Source organism: Triplophysa rosa, linkage group LG2, assembly GCF_024868665.1.
Source record: "Triplophysa rosa linkage group LG2, Trosa_1v2, whole genome shotgun sequence".
In the NCBI taxonomy this organism is placed as follows: domain Eukaryota; kingdom Metazoa; phylum Chordata; class Actinopteri; order Cypriniformes; family Nemacheilidae; genus Triplophysa; species Triplophysa rosa.
The window spans coordinates 12,790,265-12,814,966 of record NC_079891.1 but is presented as its reverse complement, the minus strand read 5'-3'; the positions used below and the strand labels follow the sequence as shown (position 1 = coordinate 12,814,966).

Below are 24,702 nucleotides of genomic sequence, written 5' to 3'. Positions count from 1 at the left end.
TTGTAAACACGCAACAGGTTTGTCCTGTGTAACGTTACTTTCACTTAGAGAAAACGCGATGCGTTTGTCTTGAGTATCTTCAGTTATAGAAAGCAGTGTGTATGGTCTGTAAACACGCAACAGGTTTGTCCTGTGTAACGTTACTTTCACTTAGAGAAAACGCGATGCGTTTGTCTTGAGTATCTTCAGTTATAGAAAGCAGTGTGTATGGTCTTGTAAACACGCGACCGGTTTGTCATGTGTAATTTCGCATGTAGAAAACATGGCGCCTTTGTTAGGAGTCTGTTCGCTTTTAGAAAACAATGTGTTTGGTGTTTAAAGACGGAAACAGCGTTTCTCATTCGCTTCATGTGACCCTTCTTTTGTCGTTGGAAGCACAGGCTCTAAACCCTGGCTGAGTTTTCTGTGAAAAGGGGGCGGAGACTAGCAGCTCATTTGCACTTAAAGAGACACTCACTAAAACAGCGCGTTTCTCCTCACATGCATAACTGGGCAATTAGGGCACGGTATAATAAAAGATCTGCGGGTGTATTTTGAGGTGAAACTTCAGAGACACATTCTGTGGACCCTAAGATTTATATTACATTTGTGTAAAAGTAGCAAGAAACCTCTCCTTTAAATAACTTCATGTAGAAATCTCTGAGGAGAAGCAGAACATGAGATCCCTTCAACCATGCCATTGGATTCCGTCGTTGGGCCAGTGGGTGGTCTTTTACACTACATTGCTAGAACATCTCAGAATTCTCTGCCTTATTAAGCGGTGAGCTCGCCTGTTGAATGTCTCATATGACTTTCTCATACGCGTTTTCATCATGAACACATTCAGTATTTCGATTATTGTCTTTTTTGTCACAATATCTTCACACAATCGTTCAGAAATGGTCGTTTTGTGAGACCACTCTTCAGTAACTAACTGTACAATCACAAATGCGATCCATCCACGTGAAAAAACACCTGTCTGTACTGTGCTACTTTTGTGCTGGAGGCAGTTTAAAGGGAGAGATTATGCACAAATATACATAAACAAGTGGAGATCTGCCCTTACGAAAATGAACCTTGGTGAACGTTACTTATTCATCCGGATGCTGCAGTTTGGGTTGTGACAGATCCACTGTAACTCGATTCCTGAAGTTACGGAAACATTTCACCAATAATTTAAAATGTATATTTAAATACACAATTGCATTGTCATTTTACATACTGCATTGCCATTTTGCGTATTGCATTTCAAATTGAAAATAGCAACCAATATGCTTCCATAGTGCATGACTGCGTGTTCATCTATTACATCTATTGTGTAATTTCTGGACACATATAGATGTTTTTTACATGTATTGCGCACTGTTTTTCACCACAGTTATAAATGCACTTGATAAAATACCTAGAAAGTATTGAGAAGTATTCATAGGAACATTAGTACATAGATGGGTTGATCTGAAATCATAGTCAATAAGAATAATTACATATAAGTAGGTTTATGATGATAATTTGATTATTTGAAGACGAATTGATGATTTAATGACACAATCTGTACCTGTAACCAATGATTGTTCATATAAATGCACTTAATGTCACTTTAAGCATGTTTAAAGCACATTTGAGCACAATGTAACAAGGTAAAATCCAGTGATGTTTTTAGAGGCCTAAAGTTTGAAGCCTGCTGTGCTCTCTCTGAAACCTGGGGATTTTCCACTGTTTAAAAGTAACCATGATTACGCACGGACGCCACGTCGTCTCGTATGGAGACCATGGCTTGTTTGGTGGTCTCGTGTAGTAACCATTGTATGCAAATTATTTTAAAAATGATGTAATAACCAGCGTACCACCATTAGATACGTACATTGTTACCTGGGACTTATTGGTGGCAGACAATTAACAATTGGTTAATAAAAATAAGAGATAACAGGAAAATACCTGATTGGTTTCAGAAGAGACCACCTTTCAGAAATTTTACTATAATTATAGACTGGAAAACACTTGGTTTTTAGATGACTTGGAACATCTCACTTTGTTTGGCTCGAGCAAATAAAGTTAACTCCTCGACACCCGGACCTTCTTTGTCTGAGAGATTTTTTGAACTACAAGACTGAAATTTTTCCACAACACATCCACAATATGTTTTAAATTAATAATAAAAATACTGAAGCATCTGAAAAACGACAAAGAGCTTCTAGGTACACTTTTGTTTCCTCGGAACTCAGAACAATGAATAACACAGCCGCACCAGGCTGAACTACAGTAACGTAACTCTATCTGCCCGTCGACGTCTTTCCGGGGCTGTCAAAACTACCGTCAACTCTCTATAACTTAGGTGCAGATAAATCAAACAGCACATCATCACGAATGACACATTTCTGTGCGCAACAACATCATCATGATCGTTTTCTAAAGTATGCCGTCATTGGTGTAAAGTGCTTTCATTTAGCTGGAGGTAACGTAAACAACTAACGTTAGTTAACGAGGGGTGAACGTATTACCTCGGCATTAAAGGAATAGCTTTGAAATGGTTTAAATCTTATTTATCCGACCGTTTTCAATTTGTAGCAATAAACAATGAGGTGTCACGCAAATCGCAAGTCCAGTACAGTGTATCACAGGGCTCAGTCTTAGGGCCTCTGCTCTTCGCATTATACATGCTACCTATAATAATAAATAAAGCGACACAGAGTTAGCTTTCACTGTTATGCTGATGATACTCAACTTTATATTTCCTCAAAGCCTCATGAAACACAGCAGTTCCATCGAATAATGGAATGCATAGTCGATATAAAAAACTGGATGAGTAACAACTTGTTATTACTGAACTCGGACAAAACAGAAGTGTTACTTATTGGACCGAAAACTGCTATACGTAACAACCAAGAATACTGCTTAACTATTGACGGATGTTCCACAAAACCCTCGTCGTCAGCAAAGAATCTTGGCGTTCTATTCGATAGTAATCTGTCATTTGAGAGCCACGTCGCCAACACCTGTAAAATTGCGTTTTTCCATCTTAATCTAAACTACGTCATATGCTTTCAATGTCAGATGCAGAGAAGTTAATTCATGCATTCATGACATCAAGACTAGACTACTGTAATGCACTCTTAGGTGGTTCAACCAGAACTAAAAACACAACTGATGTACTTGTTGCATCAAAGAGTGCAAAACAGTACTCTACTCTCAACCAGTCTTGTCTCATTGTTCCAAGGTTACCATGGTGAGCAGGATGCAGTTCATGCCCAGACCTGATGGTAGAGCGGAGAATGGGAAGCGGCGACCTGACAAGAGCTGAGATGATAGAGCTGGATAAAGAAGGACGCGGTCTCTTGACATGTCTTCACCACAAAATTTCAAATGCTATTAGATTATTAATGATAATCTTAAAACTATAATTTACCTTATTAGTAAATTTATTTATTTTTATTTAGCCTTGTTGTGCAAGCTCTGTGGAGCTTGTACAGAGGCAGCAGCTTTTGCCAGAGGGGATCTGGAATCCCTTGGTTGGGCCTGGGTTCTCCTGAGTTTTTTTTCTCGATTAGAGTTTTGGGTTCCTTGCCACCGTTTGCATACTGTTTTTTTTGCACTATTTGCCTGGCCGGGGGGGCTGCTTTAGTATTTTTAAGTTTTACTTAATTAATATTGCATATAGGAATTTATAGTCTGTTATATTTGACCTGTGCATCATATTAAGCTGCATTTATAACAAAGAATGGCAAAAATGCAGATGTCATGTTAATGCACACACCCTGTAACGTTACTCTGCTTATGACGTTTACTCCAATGTGCTGCTGTGAACTGAAGAATGCGCTAAATACCACAGCCTAACGCCGTTTTCATAATAAGAGTTTTAAAGGGGACTATAAAGCGATCTCGAATTCTTGTACAGATTATATTATTACTCACAATATTTTAGGGGGGCTAAGCTAGAACTTTAGGGGGGCTTTAGCTCCCCTAAAAAGGGCCTAGCAACGCCACTGGACGGAGCACCAAAATGGAGATGAAAATATTATTTTTTAAATAAAAACATTAGTCTGTGTACAGGGCTAGTTCAACCAAAGTGCCACATATCTGCAAGACATCGACAACATTTGTCCAGATAAGTATTCCTTCTGCAAATACCTAAGAATCACAACATAAATTATCTGATCATCTGATTTAAAAATAATTTAAAAATTACTTTCATGGTAGAATCTGATTGAGTGACAAATCTTTCATTTAATAAACAAATCTGGTGTAAATATTACATCTGGTTAAATTATTATTCCAATGCCATGGTGGTGACCAATATTTTCATCTTGGCAGGATACAGGATACACACAAAAGGGTATAAGCTTCAATATATTTACACATATACTCTATTACACAGTCTTATATCCTGAAATTAACAGATACCAATACAAAGCTGTTTACAGGCTTACCAATCAGGCAGGGAAAAGCAATATTAAAACTACATTACAGCTATGTAATTCAATTTAGGTCAACAGCCACAAAGACAATACAAGACAAGCATGGAAACAGACACTGTAGTAACCTTTGCAGAGAAAAGTGTGAAATAGGCATTAAAAAGCACAAAAATACAAATTTTGTTGCTTTAGAATGCCAAAGAGAATAAACAAACATGTTGTGTTAACCTACAAGCAAATTATGTCAGCGTGTTAAACAGGGCAGCATGAAGTCAAACAACCCTATTTTGGGAGGGGGCTGTTGAGAGGGGGAACATTCTGGCAGGGGAAGTGTGAGTACTGGAACGGAGACACACTGGTTATTTATTGCTCACACTATCCTCTGTAACAATGAGATATTAAGGGAACTACTGTAACATGTCATCTTGCAAAAAAGTGTATCTTGAAAACAATGCTACTGCTATTACTTCATAGAAGGCAAAATTTATCAAAAATATATATAAACAAGTACATTTGACAAAAAAACGTCTTGGTTACGGATGTAACCTCGGTTCCCTGATGGAGGGAACGAGACGTTGTGTCGAACCGACAGAATGGGGTTTGTCTTGAGAACCTATCATCTTCTGAGTATTTAGAAAAGGCCAATGAAAATTGGCGAATGAAATTTGCATGCCGGGCTCCTCCCCGGATGTCCGGGTATAAGAGGGAAGCCGGCGTGCTCATTCATTCACCTTTGGTCTGAGGAGCCTAAAGCATCCTCCCCCGACCGCTGGGGTGGGCGGCCAGTGTTGTGGCATGAGGGACACAACGTCTCGTTCCCTCCATCAGGGAACCGAGGTTACATCCGTAACCAAGACGTTCCCTTTCTGTCGGTCTCTCGACGTTGTGTCGAACCGACAGAATGGGGTTCCTATGGAAAACGCCACAGCACTGAGCCGCGTCACAATCTCTGCGGAGCGACGTTGACTGGCCTGGGCGAGTCAGACGAAGACGCTAACGCGAAATTATGACCCTCCAGTGGAGAGGTAGGGGGACCCAGAGCTTTACACAAAGTTGGGAAGCCCCTATCACCGGCCGTCACGGGCGGAGGCCTAGTTCTCTAAATGGCGAGAAGCCGCCCGGCACCGTACGGGCCACTGGGTAAGCATTATTCCCCCTGGGGGAAAAACGCTGCAGAGGCCACTACCTACCGTAGGGAGGAATTAGTGGAGACACCACATGGTCTCACCATCAGGGGAGAACTCATGGGAGGAATGTGCGGACTGCAGGAGTTAACCGCAAGGTGGGAGTCCACCTGGGGAGGTCATGGGTTGCCAAGGTGGGAACCATTCATGAGGATACATCAGACGGAACAGCCCACGGAGGGGGGGTTACCACGTCTGGAGCACTAGGTCCGGTTAGAGCTATGTGGGAGATAACTCAACTGTTCCCCGGCCTAAGGGGGCAGGGCTGCTCTGCCCAGCCTGTCCCCTGGAAGGGTGCTTAGTGATGGATGGAATGCCTGTTCTTTACCCGAGGGGAAAGAAGTGAGGCGGGATCGCCACTGCTCCCCCCGGAGGGGGAAGGGCTTCCGCAGGCGTACGCCCTACCGGCTGCCGGTCCCACACCTTGCCAGGATGCGGGCTGACACCGGTTCCGCGCGTAGGTATTAGAACCTCACGGAGTTGTTGGGCATAGCCCAACCCGCAGCTCTGCAGATGTCTGCCAGAGAGGCGCCCTGAGCCAGTGCCCACGAGGGGTGTGCCTCACCCCCAACGGGCAGGGGCGAAATGAGATCGGTATGCCCTAACGAGGGCATCCACGATCCAGTGCGCCAGCCTCTGTTTGGAGACAGCCCTCCTGCTGACCTCCGAAACAGACAAAGAGCTGCTCAGAGCTTCTGGGCTCTGCGTGCGGTCCAAGTAGAGGCGCCGTGCGCGTACTGGACACAACACGGATAGGTTGGGTCTTCCTCCCCGGTGGGGAGCGCCTGCAGGTTCACCACCTGGTCTCTCGGGAGAGTGGTGGGAACCTTGGGCACGTAGCCGGGGCGGGGTCTCAAGATAACGTGAGAATCCCGGCCCCGAGTTCTAGGCAATCTGCGGACACGGAGAGTGCTTGCAGATCCCCTACCCTCTTGGAGGTGAGCGCAATGCGGAACACCGTCTTTATCAAGACTGAGAAAGAGCGGTAACTCCGAAAGGCTCGAAGGGAGCAGGGCCTCTTGAGGCCCGCCACCTAGTTCGCAAGAGGGTACGGAGCGCGGAAAGGTGGTCACCCTCTCGCGCCCCTTAGGAACCTAATGACCAGGCCGTGCTGTCCCAGAGGCTACCCAGCACTTGGGTCATGATGAGCGGCCGTAGCGGCTACATACATTCCCAGTGTGGAGGGGGAGAGGTTACTCCCCCGCTCTCTTGAGGACGGGACAGCTCGTACCCGACCGAGCAACTCCGCGGGTCTTCTCGCCGAGAAGAGCACCAGGACGAGAAGAGGCGCCACCTATGGGCGTATAGCCGCCCAGTGGCCGAAGCCCTAGCCTGAGTGATGTCCCAACCGGACCGGGGGTGGGTCACTCAGGATCTCCTCGTCCCGTCCAGACATGGAGACCAGGTTTTGCCTGGGATGCCGTAACGTGCCCCTTCCCCTGGGGAAGCTGTCCGCCAGGGGGAGCGGCCAGGGGGGAGTTGTTGTCAGAGCCTCAGCTCCGAGAACCAAGTCCTGGTTAGGCCAAAGGGGCGTAACTAGTACTACTTGATGCTCCTCTTCCCTGGCCTTGCACAGGCCCTGTGCAATGAGGCTCACTGGGGGGAAGCGTACTTCCGCTTGGCCAGCTGTGCGCAAGGGCATCCGTGCGGAGGGTACCTCGGACAGGGAGTACCAAAGCGGACAATGGGTGGAGTCCGGGGAGGCAACAGGACCACCGGTGCCTGGCCAAACTGCCCCAAATGAGCCGGCTGCGTGGGGAGGGAGTCGCCACTCTCCGCGAGGCGTCAACTGACGAGAGAGCGCATCGGCTGTCTGGTTCAGGACGCCTGGGATGTGTGTGGCTCGCAGGGAGCTGATCACCTGCTGACTCCAGAGGAGGAGGCGTCGGGCAAGTCATGTTAGCTGCTGTGAGTGGAAGAATACACCACAGCAGCTGTGCTGTCCGACCAGACCAGCACGTGCTTCCCTGCACGAGAGGTAGTAGCCTCCTCAATGCAAGTAGCACAACCAACAACTCTAGGCAGTTGAAATGCCAACGCAGGCGGGGGCCCGTCCACCGCCCCGACACTGCTTGCCCGTTGCACACGGCACCCCAACCTTGCAGGGAGGCATCCCAAAGGGGACCCCTGTCCGCAAGAAGGTCATGGAGACCAGGGGGTTAGGGTGTGTCGGCAGAAAAACATGTGACCATACGCCTGCTGCCGGTGTGCCACGCTCTCCAAGGAACTTGACTCTGCAGCCAGTGTTGGAGCGGTCGTATGTGCATCGACCCGAGGGGGACCCCCCCCCGCCGAGGATGCCATGTATCCCAGGAGCCTCTTGTTACAGGGGGACCGTTGACTGTCTGAGCTTCAGGCAGTTCAACACTGATCGGGCGTGCTAATCAGTCACGCGCCTCAGGGAGGCCGCGAGGGTGCGGGCTTCCTCGTCATGGGTCTTGCGCCCACCCCGGGGGGTGAGCGGGGCCGCTCGTGAGAACAGAGTTGAGTTCCATACCGAGAAAGAGGATGCTCTGCACCGGGGAGAGCTTGCTCTTTTCTCAGTTGACCTGTAGCCCCACCGATCTAGGTGCCGGAGAACCAGGTCCCTGTGTGTACACAACAGATCTCGAGAGTGCCAAAACGAGCCAGTCATCGAGATAGTTAGTACCCGCACACCTCCTTCCCACGGGGGACCTTCGTAAAGACTCGTGGAGACAGGGACAGACCGAAGGGGAGGACCCTGTACTGATATGCCCGTCCCTCGAACACGAACCGTCGGAACGGCCGATGTCGAGGGAGGATCGAGACATGAAGTACGTGTCCTTCAGGTCGACTGCCATAAACCGGTCCTGACACCTGACGGACGTCAGGATGCGCTTCTGCATGATCAACCTGAAAGGCAGCTAAGTGTATGTGCCTGTTCAGAACACACAGACCCAAGATAGGGCGCAACCCCCCACCTTTCTTGGGGACAATGAAGTACAGGCTGTAAAACCCGTTGAACATCTCGGCTGGTGAGACGGGCTCGATCACTCCCTTCACCAGAAGGGTGGCGACCTCGGCCCGAAGTACGGAACATCCTAGCCTCTGACTGAGGTACATTGGATGCTGAACTTGGCGAGCGTGAGGCGACTGGATCGCGTAGCCGAGACGGATCGTCTTCCCTAGCCAGTCTGACAGCCTGGGAAGCCGGACAGGCTCCCAGAATGAGACGGAACTAAGGTACGATCTTTTTCATCGTCCCCCCGGGGGGTGGTTCGATGGCTAGCAGTACGGATTCCTTGCCGGGGGAGGTCCCCCGGGGAGGAGATCGGCTCTGTCGTTTTTCCTGCCTGGCGACTGCGCAGCTCAACGCACTGTCTGACTGAGAGTGCTGAGGGCTGGTGTTTATACTCGACATTGCGCTTTGCCATGACGCAACGTCGAGTTTGCCGTTCACCATCGTGCAGAGGGTGAGAGCGGCTGTGGTAACCCAGAGAGAGAGGAAACTCTCCTTTTTTGAGAGTAAGTGGGCGCCAGCCCCCCGGAGGGGGCCAGCAGATGGAGAGACGGGGCAGGATCCGTCCCTATCCGACTTCCCAGCGATGTGGCTGGGGTAGGGCCCAATGGTAGCCTCGATCCCCCTGAGGTGTTCCCATGACGGCCGCTGCGCTGCGGCTGCTGATGGGGCTATGGTCTCCTCTTCGCTGTCTCCTCCAGGGGGGGCCGCCTGAGTGGGGGGCGCCAGAGCTGGAGGGCGTTGAAGAGGACCAGGGCTGCTGGGAAGCAGACAGTGCACGGGACTCGACGGCCGAGGCGGCCGAGTTGCGTCACGGAGGACTGCTTCTTACTGTCGAGAACCCTCCGGGGAGGCAGTAACACCAACCAGCCCCCCCCTTGCGAGACGGGTACGTCGAGAAAGCAGACCTTCTCAGCATTACTCATCTGCGCAAGGATTGGCCAGAGGAGTTTCTCATGGACCACAAGTGTGGACATCGTCCGACCCAGGGCCCGCGTGGTCACCTTGGTCACCCGTAGAGCGAGGTCGGTGGCGGCGCGGAGTTCCTGCATAAGCGCTGGGTCGGTCTTACCCTCGTGAAGCTCTCTCAACGCCCTGGCCTGGCAGGAGCCATAGCGTGGAGAGAGGAGGCAGCTTGGTCCGCCGCAATGTAAGCTCTCGACACCAGAGATGCCGAGACACCACATGCTTTGGACGGGAGTCTAGGTCGAGCCCCCCCAGCGGCACGCATACTCATGCACCACGGCGGCATACTCCACCTGGGGGACCCGACGTATCCTCCAGCCGTCTCAACCTCGAGGGAAGAGAGGGTGACAGAACTTTGTTTGACGTGAAACATGCCGGGAAGGGGCGTTCCAGGTCTTACAAAGTTCCTCATGCACTTCCGGTAAACCCGGTCAAACCCGAGGCGCCATGTAGCCAGCCGCGAGTGCCGGGAGAGGCAGTGCGGGCACTGCAACCCAACACTCACGGCGGCCCGGGAAAGCATGGCCGACATCTCGACATCCGCTTTTTCCTGGGCTCGACCCCCCGAGGGAGGGAGCATCGTGTCCGAATACGTGATTGAGGAATGAGACGGCGGACCGTCTTTTTGGGGAACGGTCAGACAAGCGAGACGAGGTGTGAACGGTCCGTGAGCCGTGGCTGGCGGATTATCGCTCACAGTAATCCTCACATCACCCTCGCTGCTTGCCATAGCGGACGGCAGGGCCGTAGTCCTGCCGCCACGGAACGGGGAGCAAACGAGGTGGTGGCTGAGTCCCGTGGGAACACAGCCACCTGTGACGCAACGTCTGAATCGTCACCGCCCGCAGTGCGGGCAGGACGTATCCACAACGTCTGCCCCAGCGTACTGGAAGCAGGCATTGTGTCCGTCCCCCTCCTCGATGAGTGTGTTGCACCCATGAGAACAGCGGGACAAGCCACGCTGGAGAAATTTGCTCTTTTAGAAAAGGAAATTTGCTCGAACACCTCCGGAACTGCCGAGACGCCCAGGGGAGAGTCACTGCAGGAAGGGACCGTCCGCTGTCCACGTCGTAGATTCCAGCAGAAAGAATGATCACCCAGATCGTAGAGAAGCTCACCAGATGCGTAGGCTCTGAAGAACAAAAGGTGAATGAATGAGCACGCCGGCTTCCCTCTTATACCCGGACATCCGGGGAGGAGCCCGGCATGCAAATTTCATTCGCCAATTTTCATTGGCCTTTTCTAAATACTCAGAAGATGATAGGTTCTCAAGACAAACCCCATTCTGTTGGTTCGACACAACGTCGAGAGACTGACAGAAAGGGAACTATAGGATTTACTAAAAAAATTGTGTCAGGTTTTTTTTGCACGCATTTTTTTAAAGTAAAATTTACTCACTGCACAAATTTACACAAAAAATAAGTAAATCTTACTAGTTGTTTTTTTACAGTATACTGTTCATGTGTTGAAAACTCAGTGCAGCAAAATATACATACATTACACATACATTGAAAAGAAACAGTTCACCCCGAAATTAAAATTTCAAACACGATTGGTGCCCAAACACAACACCACTTACAAAATATAGATCTAACTAATGATTTTTTCCCATGCAATTTATCTTGTCACATAAAAGAGATAAAAGACATAGCCTAGAGAGATAACACAATGCTTGCATCTGCAACATAGTGCAAATTATCAGGGCTATCAGTCAAACTAGTATTTAAAACTTGTAAGTCTCTTTTGTTACACAACTCTGGGGAAATGTAGAATGACAATAAATGTGCTGGGTGTATATGAACTGAGTGAGAGAAATCATCTTGACCCATTAAGTCCTCAGTCTATATGTTATCTCTATTTATTACACGGCTCATTTGAATGCTTGATTCTGATTGGCCAGTCACGACATTCCAAGGGTTGTTATTTTCAAATAACAACCGCTCAAAACTAATAACACCCTCTAACCCGGATGCTGCAAATCATTTTGAGAGGGGCAGTTTAATATTACACAAAAATTAATTATAAATGTCTTTTAATAACATATATGAAATTCCCCTTCAGTCGGTCTCTCCACGTTGACTTGAGAGACAGACTGGGGTTTGATCTTTAGAACCTTTCATCTCTGAGAGGAATTTAAAACGCTAATGGGCTTTGGTGAATGGCACACGCATGCCACATGCATACGGTATAAAAGGGAGGTGGCGGCGGCCATTCACTCATCCTCGGAGATGATAGGTTCTCAAGATCAAACCCCAGTCTGTCTCTCAGCACAACGTCTCGTTCCCTCCATCAGGGAACGGAGGTTACAGTCGTAACCGAGACATTATATTTACAAATGAGTAAACCAATTTGCCTGTTTGTGACATTTAAAACCAAAACTAAACGGCTTTTCCTCGCGGAAGGTCTGCATTCGGTAAAAATGAGCTAATCAAATATTTCAAATTCACATTTTATGTCCAGTTTTTTTCTCATGTGGCAAGTAGCCATGTAATAAGCGGGATAATATACCAGCAGCCAGCTGTTATCGCGAAATAAGCCCCGCGATAACAACCGGCTGCCTGTAAATTATCCCTTACTTGTTATATCAGCATTAGTGTTATCTCCTTCCAGAGCAGCCCTATGAACTCAGTAACCTTGACTCACATGGAGTTAGACAACCCCTTCAGTCAATATATATACACAAACCATCACCATCATAAAATAATGACCACAGTCCAAATGATTCAGCATCTTAGAGATTGACGGGGATGTTATTACTGTATGTATGCAACCAGGGGTGCCGTAAAGGGGGGGGTTGGGTTTAGGTCGATTCTAAGCGCCCTGGTCACACAGAGGTCCCAGTAGAACCCCATACTTCTCTGTATGGTTGAGCATTACAGTTCTGATCACGTGTATCAGATAAAAATCCTGTCACCAAAAGAGGAAAGAAAAACAGGAGACAGCAAGCCGGGGAAGACAGTTACCCCTTTTAAAAAGGTGATATATGTTCTCAGTATTCTAATATGATTCTGAAACTAGCCCATAAGACTTTTTTTGGACCTAACAAAATCAGTCTGAATGATTCATTAACAAATAAAACTGATTTGGTTCTCAAGTTTGACTCACTGATTCAATGATCCTGATGCTGTTTTAACCCATTTCCACGTTTCTTGTATTGGAGATGCTAATGTGTGAAACTTATCATTCACTCAGTAAATAATAATATTTATTAGTATTGCAATACATAGCCTATAATTTTGTATATAAATGCATAATTTATAATCATTTAATTTAATAAATAAAATGTTCAAATGTATTGCTTTATTGTATTTTATTGAATACTATGCAATAATTGTTATGCTTATTAATATTGGCACATGAATGTTTCATGGTGGGGCCGAGAGTACAAATTAGCCAAGGGGCCCAGAAACCATAGCAGCACTCCTTTATGCATCTATGTAGAGCAAGAAAATCTGATTATGCAAAACATTAGCAGAATTTAGCTGTGCTGAGATGCACCATGATCATCATGATAATCATACTGATTATTAAATCAGTATTTCAGGATAAAAGCGCAACAAAATTAGACATGGATCTAGAAATCCTATAAATTAAGCAAAGCTGAGTTAAGTCTCGGTGAAAGGGATTTAGAAACTGAACAGGTCAGAATTAATAATCAGAACTGTAATTATAGTGTAGTAGTAAAATGTGTTATAACATTACGTTTTATTGATATTTATTATATAGTGCCAATAGGTGGTAATTTAAACAGTTTGTATAAACTTAATTCAATGGTAAATTATGAATAACCTTTGTACAGTAAAGCAGCTCTTGACTATCACATATTATAAAATCAGCAGTTCTGTCATATCATGTGTGTACTCTATGTTCTTACCAGAAAGATGTTTAAAATAACAAGGAGGATCAGCATCCACTGGTATCTATAAGCCATGTGTAGTCCAGCCCACAGGCAGACCAGTGTTATCAGAGAAAACAGGTACAGCATCATAGGGACCTCTGAGGAGTGAACAGAAATATGAATTTAGTTACACAGATCCAGACTGAATTAAATGTGTCCATGTCCTTTCTTGGGGTGCAACAGTTAACATACAGTATACATTTTTAGAAATATAATAATAATACAAAATAATATAGAATTATATAATAATTATAACAGCATAAAAATATACCAAATTGTTATATTTCTGGATAAATTACAAGAATACTGTAAATCTGTTTTTAAATGCATACTCACTGCTAGGGACAGTAAAATGTATCAATATTCTCACAGCATCAACTGATAGTGTTGAGTGCATTTATACCGGTTGAGATTATGCTGTTGTGTCATGCACTTACACCTCAACATTGAACACATAAACCTCAACCATGGTAATAATCAAAAACCATCATTCATTAAAAAAACTCTAAACACAACAGATAACTAACAGTAACAACGATATTAAAGCATAAATTAAGCCAGCAAGAACTAAAACACTAATCTTTCAAAGAAAAACAAATAAGAAACAGAATTGAACATGCTGCAATGCATCTTGGGAACTTTCAAATTCTTGCAATATTGTTTGTTCTGATTACCCTGTTTTGTAAATTGGGCAAACTTTCTGACGCATTTTGGCCAAAAACCAAAAAAAGTCCAGTCAACAAAATAATCTTTGTTAAAAACATGTTTGGGCTAATTTTGTGTAGTACATGCAAAACAATCATTTGACTCCTTTAACTAAAAATTATATGTTCCAGTTACTTATTTATCTTTGTAGGGAGAACATTTTGCAAGTTGGAATGTTTACAGTGTAGGTTCACAAACCAGTTCTTGATAATTTGTTAGTTTGCATGATCTGAATCATCTGAAGCGGCTGGTACTCACTACTCGTAGTGGGAAACTTATGAACACGCAGAATACAAAGAGCATTGGATGAAGTGGATATTAATCTATTATCTATTAAACCAAAACTGTTAATGCGTCATATTGTTTGCCAGAAAATGATAAAGGCCCGCCATATGCTAGACACAAAGACGTGTGCACAAGAACACAAGGAAGAAAACTTATTGATAGGCGTGTATATTGCAAAGATATCTGCTTATGATAATAATAATAATAAAAATATGGATTAAAATATAATATAAATACTGTATATTGATATAAAATATTGGCATTAATATTAATATTATTAATAGTATACAATCAGATTTAAAGTAACTAGTAACTAGCTACTTGAGTAGTTTTTTTTTCATTGCACACTTTCTTACTTTTACTCAAGTCATTTTTAAAATAGTGACTTGTACTTTTACTGGAGTAACAATTTCTCTAGTTACTTATACTATTACTTGAGTAAAGATTTGGACTACTTTACCCACCTCTACCTAAACCACTTGCTTTGGCTAAAATAACACCTCTCACCTAGCAGCAATGAGATGGTGTTATCTGTGTAAAGGCCAGGTGTACAAAGGCAGTGAATGTACAGTACTGATAATTAGCAGAGGTGGAGAGGCTTCATTGTTTCTTTCAGAAGGCCTTATTTGCATGCACTCACCTTCTCAACCTCATTAGAAGCTTGTTTTTTAATTTTCACATTTAATGAGGGAACAAACAAGTACAGCTACAGAATGGAGAACAGACTGACTCATCCATCATGTTCCTCTTTTATTACAGAACAGGGATGCAGGCTTGGCCATGCACTCATTGTTAGAACGGCGGAAGCATAGCCCTGCATTTTCCTTTGTTAAAAAATGCTTCCAGCTTTTATTTAACATGAAACTCAATGCTTGCTTTAATCTGCTCACAAAAGATCCCTGTAAAAAATGGAAATTTACCAAACAAATAGCAATAAAATAATAATATACTTTTATCGGCTGCAATTGATTCGACAGTTACAGGCTTATAAATTAACATATTTTATTCAACACAGAAAATTATTAAACACTGCTTGAGTGAACTCACTTTTATTAGTTTTCATTTACATTTTTGCTTTGCCAATAAAACCTGTTACAAAAGAAGTCAAAGCAGGATTAACCACAGTGCTGCAAAGTAACACACTGACTGTTTGGAACATTACGAACACAGACAAGCAGATTAATACAAACTCTGCTGTTATAAGAAATATCAGAACTCTTGGAACGCCACTTGTCCAATTGATTAGTTGTTGCATAACACAATCTCTAATCGATTAACAGACAGTCTCTATTTATTTAGACACATGACTGAGGTACGTACATTAGAAGTAACACATGATGTGAAGAAAACAAAAGAAAATATTCATAAGATTGACCTCCTTGTCCTTTCTAAGCATGCTTGCTGCATTTCCTGATGACAAAGAAAACAACTGCACAGGCACCTTTAACTTTATTTGTGTATGTTGCCACCTAATTAAATTTAGCCATGAAAACACACAGCAAGTTCAAGAGAGGTTTTTAATAATCCTTAGTCATTACTAATAAGCATGCATGCAATACCTCCATCCATTAGACTAAATGACTGTTAGGAGAATCAGCTTCCTTTAGGGACAACACTAGCTGTTACATACTGTTCTGCATCTTTAGTATCAACATTGTCCGCTCAAGCATTTAATTCATTAGCATTGGCTGGTACACGTTGAAGGTCCTTTACCATAAAATCAAAACTGACACTTTTTATTTACAGTACACTGCAGTGCTCAAATAATATTTTTGTGGTTCCCTTTCTGTCGGTCTCTCGACGTTGTGTCGAACCGACAGATGGGGTTTGCCCTTGAGAACCTATCAACTTCTGACTATTTTGAAAAGGCCAATGAAATTGGCGAATGAAATTTGCATGCCGGACTCCGCCCCTCATTCATTCACTTTTTGTTCTTCGGCACCTTCACACTTGATCGATTTCGAGACTTCAAACTCTACGCCGAATTACTGCTGGAATTTTATGACGTGGTGCAGTGGATTTTTCCTTCCTGCGGCGACTTCCCCTGGGCGTCTCGGCAGTGCCAGAAGTTTTTTCTCTAAAAGAGCAAATTTCTCCTGCGTGGCATGTCCCGCTGTTCTCGTGGGTGCAACACACTCATCGAGGAGGGGGACGGACACGATGTCTGCTTCCAGCATGCTGGGGCAGACGTTGTGGATACGTCCTGCCCATGCTGCGGGCGGTTGACGATTCAGACGTTGCGTTCACAGGTGGCTGTGTTCCCAAGGGACTCAGCCACCACCTCGTCTGCTTCCCGTTTCGTGACAGCAGGGCTATGGCCCTGCCGTCCACTATGGCGAGCAGCGAGGGTGATATGAGGATTACTGTGAGCGTTAATCCGTCAGCCACTGGCTCGCGGACCGTTCGCACCTCGTCTCGCTCGTCTGACCGTTCCCCAGGAGATGGTCCCACCAACTTGGTCCTCAACCACGTACTCGGAAACAGTGCGTGATGATGATGAGATGTCCCTTGCAGCATCGGATGGTGACTTACTGGCATCTGACTCCGACGATTCCTCAGAGCTCCCTCCCTCGGGGGGTCGAGCCCAGGAAGAAGCGGACGTCGAAATGTCAGCCATGCTTTCCCGGGCCACCGTGAGCGTTGGGTTGCAGTGCAAGCACAGCCTCTCCCAGCGCTCGCGGCTGGATACATGGTGACTCGGGTTTGAGCGCGGCTCCAAGCCGCACCCGCCCCCAGTGCCGTGTTTACCGGAAGTGCATGAGGAACTTAGTAAGACCTGGAACGCCCCCTTTTCGGCGCGTCCATGTCAAACAAGTTCTGTCGCCCTCTCTTCCCTCGAGGGTGAGGCAGCTAGAGGATACGTCAATGCCCCCAGGTGGAGTGTGCCATCGCGGTGCACTTGTGCCCGCAGACAGCGGCCACCTGGGGGGCTCGACCTAGACTCCTGTCCAAAGCATGTAGGGTTTCGGCATCTCCGTTGTTGAGAGCTTACATTGCTGTGGGCCAAGCAGCCTCCTCTCTCGCTATGGCCATCCTGCAGGTCCATCAGGCCAAGGCGTTGAGAGAGCTCCACGAGGGTAAGACCGACCCAGCGCTTATGCAGGAACTCCGCGCCGCCACCCACCTCGCTCTACGGGCGACCAAGGTGATTGCGCGGGCCCATGAGAGACACCTCTGGCCGAACCTTGCACAGATGAGTGACGCCAAGAAGGTTTGCTTTCTCGGCGCAACCATCTCGCAAGGGGGGGATGTTCAGTGATACTGTCGAGCAGCAGTTCTCAACAGTAAAGAAGCAGACGGAGGCAAATCCTCCCCCACCACGATTCGGCCACCCTCGGCCGTCGAGTCCCGTGCACCGTCTCCTTCCCAGCAGCCCTGCTCCTTCCCAGCAGTCAGAGCCGCGGCGAAAGCAGAAGCGGCCCTCATGGGAAGACCCCAGGGAGATCGAGAATACCATCGGGCCCGACCCCAGCCATTCCATCGCTCGGTGGTCGATCCGGGACGGTTCCTCAACTCAACTTTATTTATATAGCGCTTTTACAGTTTCCATTGTTACAAAGCAGCTGTACATGAGACATATTGACTATAAGCAAAATAATTAAAGTTGTACCTGCAAAAACAAGAAAAAGTTGAAAACACAGAAGACAGACATACCCACATACAAAACACTCCACACACACAATATGCACACGTACTAACACACCTAGACAAAGAGACACACACACACACACATGGATGCGCACACACACACACACACACACACACACACACACACACACACACACACACGCACACACACACACACACACACACACACACGCACACACACACACACACACACACACACGCTCAGTGAGAGCACACATTTAGATTTTTTTAGATTTAGATTCAATTTATTGTCATTGCACATGTACAAGTACAAGGCAACGAAATGTGACCTCTGCATTTAACCCATCCAGAGAGTAGTGAACACACGCACAGCAAGTAGTGAACACACGTACCCCCGGAGCAGTGGGCAGCTATCACTGCAGCGCCCGGGGAGCAAGTAGGGGTAAGGTGCCTTGCTCAAGGGCACCTCAGTTGTTACCCGCCGGCCCTGGGAATCGAACCGGCAACCTTCTGGTCATGAGTCCGACTCTCTAACCATTAGGCCATTGACTGCCCTTATTTAAGATAAGGGAGAGAGAAGCACAGGTCAAATATAACAGACTATAAATTCCTATATGCAATATTAATTAATGCAATATTAGTCTCAGACCAGCCAGCAAATCAGGAAATATTATGACGGACTTGGAAGAGAAAACTAGGCCACACATGCCTCATTAGATAGACAACATAGGGCGAAGGTTTACATGCCAGGTTAGCACAAAAGTGTTATTGTCATTCCGTCCACCTGCTTCACTTTACTTTCTCTTTCTGTTTGCCTTTCTCTCTCGCCCATTTGGAATCAAAAGCCCACCCCACAGCTCAAAAACCATAAAACTATTATTCTATATCTACTGTATTTTCTAAGAATTACTCTTCTTAATCCCTTAGTTATGCTTGATTTTAAGTTTGCTTTTAGCATGTCCTGATATCTATATCTGCCTTTTGCTCCCTGACTGCCTTTGCTTTCCATCTCTGTAAGCACATTCCATGCTGTGGTCTGGGCCTGGCTGCCCTAAGGCCTTGATACACCAAGCCGACGATCAGACATCTGGCAATGTCAGGTGGGTTTTAAGCGTTGGTTGGATTTAGCTTTGTGGGTGTGTCCTGCGTCATTTCCTTTAGTCACACATTAAAGGGATAGCCACAGGAAAGCATTGGTCATCCAACAGTCTATATTTTTATCCCATGTGCATGATAGCTATGATATAAAAGACTAGTATGTCTTAACATGTTAAATTAATACATTGTATGCACAATTTTGACTGTAGCACGCAACATTCCCCCACTTAGAACTTCATTATAAGCAAAAAGCTTAACGTGGTTCAAGGCAGCGATAAATTAAGAACACTGAATTTTCTGTTATTATGTTTATATTTAATATCAGTGGCAAAAATGTACTTAATAATGTGGTTATACATGCTGTTGCCACTTTAAATCATTTATGATTTAGCGTTATGATATAACTGTAAGATAATTATTAGTCCCACAAACTATCCTAAACTCGGGGAACAATTTACCAAATCACCAAAGCAATGAATGAAAAAGGGTTTTTCAAGTTAAACGTTTTAGAAAGTCCACTAGGTTGAGGTGCATTTCTTATTACTTCTTATTAGAGATTCATAACACCACACTGCTACTTTTCGACATTGCACCGAGCAAAAATCAATCGTAATCATTACAAAGAGCTAAGATTAAGCACCTAAATAAGTTTACCAGAGTGTTTTCCCCCACAGCATAAAGGGATATGACATTTTTGTTGCTGTTTCCAGCTGTGCTGATCAAATCTATGTGGGTTTTATTATAATATAAAAAAATGCATAGAAAGACAAAAAGCTTGCAGAAAATAAGGCAAACATTGACTACAATTTGATATGTTATTAATATTTAAATTATCTACTGTGGTAATATTTTCTAGCCATTCTGCTGAGCTGTTTTTAATGAACAAGCCTCCTTCTGAAACCTAAGCTTTAGTTTTTACCCCAAGTACAACATGAATAGAAGTGCATCCTAAATAAAATATTTGATAAAAAGTGAAGGTGTCAATTTGTCCAAAGCTAGACAACCACTGTTGCCTGGGACTATATAAATTTAGTAACACTTTTTAATCTCTAGTGTAGAACAACTTTTAGAATGTTGTTATTAAAGTTTCTCTATGTAGACTGAACAGACCATGAGATAAGTGACAAGCAACTCTTATAGAGTCAACCAGGAACTGGTTGGCAGCCATTGGCCAGTATGTTCTAGAGGACTGCATTGGGATTGGGATTCCCGCAAATCACGCGGGAGCGGGCGGTTTTACCTTTGCCGTGGGCAGGACTGGGCGGGTAAAAAAAATAGTGCAGGTCCCTCAATTTATAGATGCCAGCAAGGATGGAGTCAGTAAATGAAGTAGAGAAGAAGATTAAAGCAGGATTTTATGGCACAAAACAAAAGCAAGGCAAGTCCGACATTTGGACAAATCTCTCAATTGTTATAGGCAAAAGTGGTAAAGAATTAGACTTCGTAAATTGCAATAAATGTGCAAAAGTATTGATTTACAATGGACACAAATCTGGCACCTCTGGGTTATATTCACCTCTGTTGTTACGTTTGTAACCTTTCAAAAGCTAAAAGTTTTATTGGTCTAATAAAAAATGTCATTTGTCACGCCTTCATTTGTTAAATTATTTGTCTGGCATGGTGCTGTACCTTCACATGAACAGTGATTTATTAGATTACATAGAATTTATTGACTATAAGATGAGTGTTTAATTGAGTGCAAATGTTCTGTGTCTGTTATTATGAACATTAGAATACCTCAACATTATTTAAATTCTTTAAGCTAAATTGTTAGTGGGCGGGAGCGGATGCACAAATTGCGGGTGCGGCGGGAGTGAATCACACACGTTGCGGGAGTGGGCGGGATTGGTCAGAAATTCACTGGGAGCGGGACTATGAAATCAGTCCCGCGCAGGGCTTTAGTATGCTCTTCCTACGCTATGTAACAACTAATACCCATGGATCATGTATGTACAAACCAAATTTAAAAGTAAGGTGTAACTATAAGAAGTGGTCCGTACAGAACATGTCTGTTAATACACCTGATACCAACTATAACCAGCTAAGCCAACAATTAAGTGCTTTTTGTTTTTTGAGATGAAGACCCTCAGCAGGACAAGACCAGTTTTGAGGGCCTCTAGAGACAAAGCTTCTAATGTGAGGCTGCACTCTGGCCCCTGTACAAGATGCCACAAAGCAGCTGTCACAACACTGAGCTGTAGTTCAGCTCAGAGGATGAAAGACATAGCCTTGTTTCCCTCTGGCTTTAACACCCATCTAGCCAACAGATTCAACAGAAGAAAGAACAAACGTTTCAGATGGGAAAGACATGGATGAAGAAGACAGTATTGATAAAGAGATGAAAGAACGAGAGAGGCAGGAAGAACTGAGATCTTCCAGTAAGTAATCTGCAGGAACACCAGAGGGGTCAACAAATTGGAGAGAATAATAAACAAGGGTTTAAATGGCAGTACAAACAAGATCAACAGGCTGGATCCAAACATTCAATATCTTTTCGTGTGTGTACGTCTGTGGGTGAAATTTGGTCATCCTGCTCCTTTCTCTGAACTGTGGGGAGTGTGTGTGGCATCATGCCAAACTCTGACCAGACGTTCAATACAACATGTTCTCAAGGAACTGGAACCTCTCTAGGGAGAGTTAACATCTGATTCTAGTGTTAAGCTTTACATAGAGGTTGGACAAACTCGACAATAGTTCTAGGAACCAGGAACATCTGCTTTACCTATCTGCTGCATGACAATATTTTATTTCTTTTTCAAACTTCTACTCTTTCAAACTTGATCTTATTTGTACTTGATAGAGAAAGCTACTTAAGAAATATTAGATCGCAAAAGTGGTACAGAACCTGTATTTGGCATGGCCTTTACATTTCTGGTTTCAGCATTTTATATTTAATGTTGAATGGTTTTCTACACGAGAACTGACTATTGTTTCATTTTTTATGTCTCTCTCTCTCTACTTTCTTCACTCCCACACAGATCTTCTTGAACATATTGTTTCAAATTTAACATGCCAAGTGCCAACAACATCCCAGCCCACTTTAGACAGTTTAGACATGTCCCAGATAAAGCAGCTGCATGTTTATGCATTTCCTATGAAATGGTTTTATTGAATAACACTAGGGGTGTCCTCGACTAAGGATTTATATAGTCGAATCAGAATATACCTTTTTAATAAATAAAAATAAACGAAATAAGCCAGATTCAAGTCAGTCACAATGTGCAAAATAAATGTGGTTAGGCAAAATGTCTGAAATGCAGGGGAACATAGGCTATATTCAAAAGTCACAAATAGTAAAATTTTAATAAGATATTTTCGTTTAACATCACGTAACAATGCTGTGCCATACAATACTAGACCAGATCTCGCCTAAAAACTTTCAAAACTACTCGATAAATTTTTACAAATGGGAATACCAAAGTTCATTACCAATGCACTACCAATAAAGTTACTTTATTTACCACATGTAAAGGAATGCAATAAATAATCTGTCCATTTAAACAGTCAAAAAGTCCCTTTCACCTTTTTTCCTGCGCACTCTTTCTCTGTCCTCCTGTCACGCACGCTTGTTTTCAGTGCAGAGAATGACAAGTTCCAAAAGTCTGCGCTGTGCTTACTATATGCAGTGATTTTGGTTATATTACTTGATTGGTTTTTTGTATTATGCAGTGCAAATTTCAGTCTAAGTAACGAACTACGTGCATTTGCTATTTATACAACGCGTCACAGGACGGGAATATGAAAATTGCGTTGGGCAGAAACTATCAAAAACACTTGCGCCGGGTGTACAATAGGGCCCCTAGTGTTTCTCTTGTCAGTTGTCCGGTATTGTTGTATTGTAATGTGTTCATTGTGCCTTGTTCTCTGCTTTGTTTTTCCTTGCATGGTACTTTTACATTAAGCCCGCTTGCATTTGGATCCTACCTGATTTCCTCATCATTGTAACGCAGTTACTCCACACATGATGATGAAAAACTAAAAACTTTAATATAAACCAAAAATCAAGGAAAACACGAGGAGAAAAAGAACTTGGAAGGAACAGAATGAGTCTAACATTTTAGACTAGACAATGAACAAAGGAAAAGGCAGAGTATTAATAGTGTCCAGGTAGTGAGTCTGATGAAGGGCAGGTGCAGAGACAATGACGAGGGACAGGTGAAACAGTCATGATGAGGGACTCGTGAGGGTGCATGGGAAAAGGGCATCCTGGGGCAAAAACATGGAAAACAGAACTAGGGACAAACAGGAATGTCACAGTACTCCCCCCTCCTGGTAGGCGCAACCTCACACCGGGGAACAACCAGGGAGGGGGGGTGGGCGTCCTGGAGACTCGTGTAGGACACGGGGGACAAGACAGGGAGTCTCCAGGATGTCGCCACCGACACGGGAATCCACCGCTCGGGAGACCTGGAGGCTGCCGGCCGCACCGGGAGCCTGGAGGGTTCCGGCCGCTCGGGAGGCCTTGGAGGGTGCACCTGAAGCCAGACGGCCGTTATGTCCATGCCGGCCATCCCATCCCTATACTGCGCCCCCACAAAAAATATTTGGGACGAGTCCAGGAGTTCTGGGCAGTCTTCAGGCCGGGGCTCTGGGCAGGTTTTGGGACGGGATTCTGGGAAAACTTCGGGACTGGGCACTGGGGACACTATGGGACTGGGCACTGGGGACATTATGGGACTGGGCACTGGGGACACTACGGGACTGGGCACTGAGGAAACTTGGGGACTGAGCACTGGGGAAATTTGGAGACTGAGCACTGGGGAAACTTGGGGATTGAGCACTGGGGAAACTTGGGGACTGAGCACTGGGGCAACTTGGGGATTGAGCACTGGGGAAACTTGGGGATTGAGCACTGGGGAAACTTGGGGACTGAACACTGGGGAAACTCGGGGACTGAGCACTGGGGAAACTCTGGGACTGAGCACTGGGGAACCTTGGGGTCTGGGCACTGAGAAACCTTGGGGACTGGTCCGTACCGCCCAGACGCAAGCCAGAGCCACGGCCACAATGGCCACATCGGTAACCTCAGGGAACTTTGGAAGGCCAGACGGGACCGGTTCGAAGACCTCTGGAAGACCAGACGGGACTGGCTGGAAACACACTGGAAGGCCGGACGGAACCGGCTGGGAACACACTGGAAGGCCGGACGGGACCGGCTCGGAAACACACTGAAAGGCCGGACGGGACCGGCTGGGAACACACTGGAAGGCTGGACGGGACCGGCTCGGAACACACTGGAAGGCCGGATGGGACCGGCTCGAAGAAGAGCTGGGCAGCGGGCTCTGGCGGCTGGGCAGTGGGCTCAGAGAACCCCGGATTACTGTGGGACTCATCTCTGGTGGAGGACTTCAGGGTGAGGTGAGCTGGGTCGCTCAACGCGTGTTTGGATGGAATCGGAAGATGATCGATCTCATCCGGGATGGTCTCGCTCACACAGAGGCGAGAGCCCATTATCCACCGGATGAGATCAACTTCCCCAACGGGTTTGTCCCTGAACTCAGGCGCCAGACACCGCTGGGAGCCATCATCCAACCCCATCACAAAGCACATGTTAAGTGAGCGATCATCCAAGCTCACCTGATGGCTCAA

General features: G+C 45.4%; 1 protein-coding gene across 2 annotated transcripts in view; it reads right to left on the bottom strand.

Annotated features, from left to right (window-relative positions):
* The window catches only part of LOC130564291 (adhesion G-protein coupled receptor V1-like), an 84,849-nt gene that overhangs the window by 33,590 nt on the left and 26,557 nt on the right, over window positions 1-24,702 (bottom strand). For both annotated transcript variants that reach the window (XM_057350261.1, XM_057350268.1), the window contains exon 5: window positions 13,393-13,514. In XM_057350261.1, coding sequence (XP_057206244.1) covers window positions 13,393-13,514 — 122 coding nt within the window. The remainder of the gene's footprint in view (window positions 1-13,392; window positions 13,515-24,702) is intronic.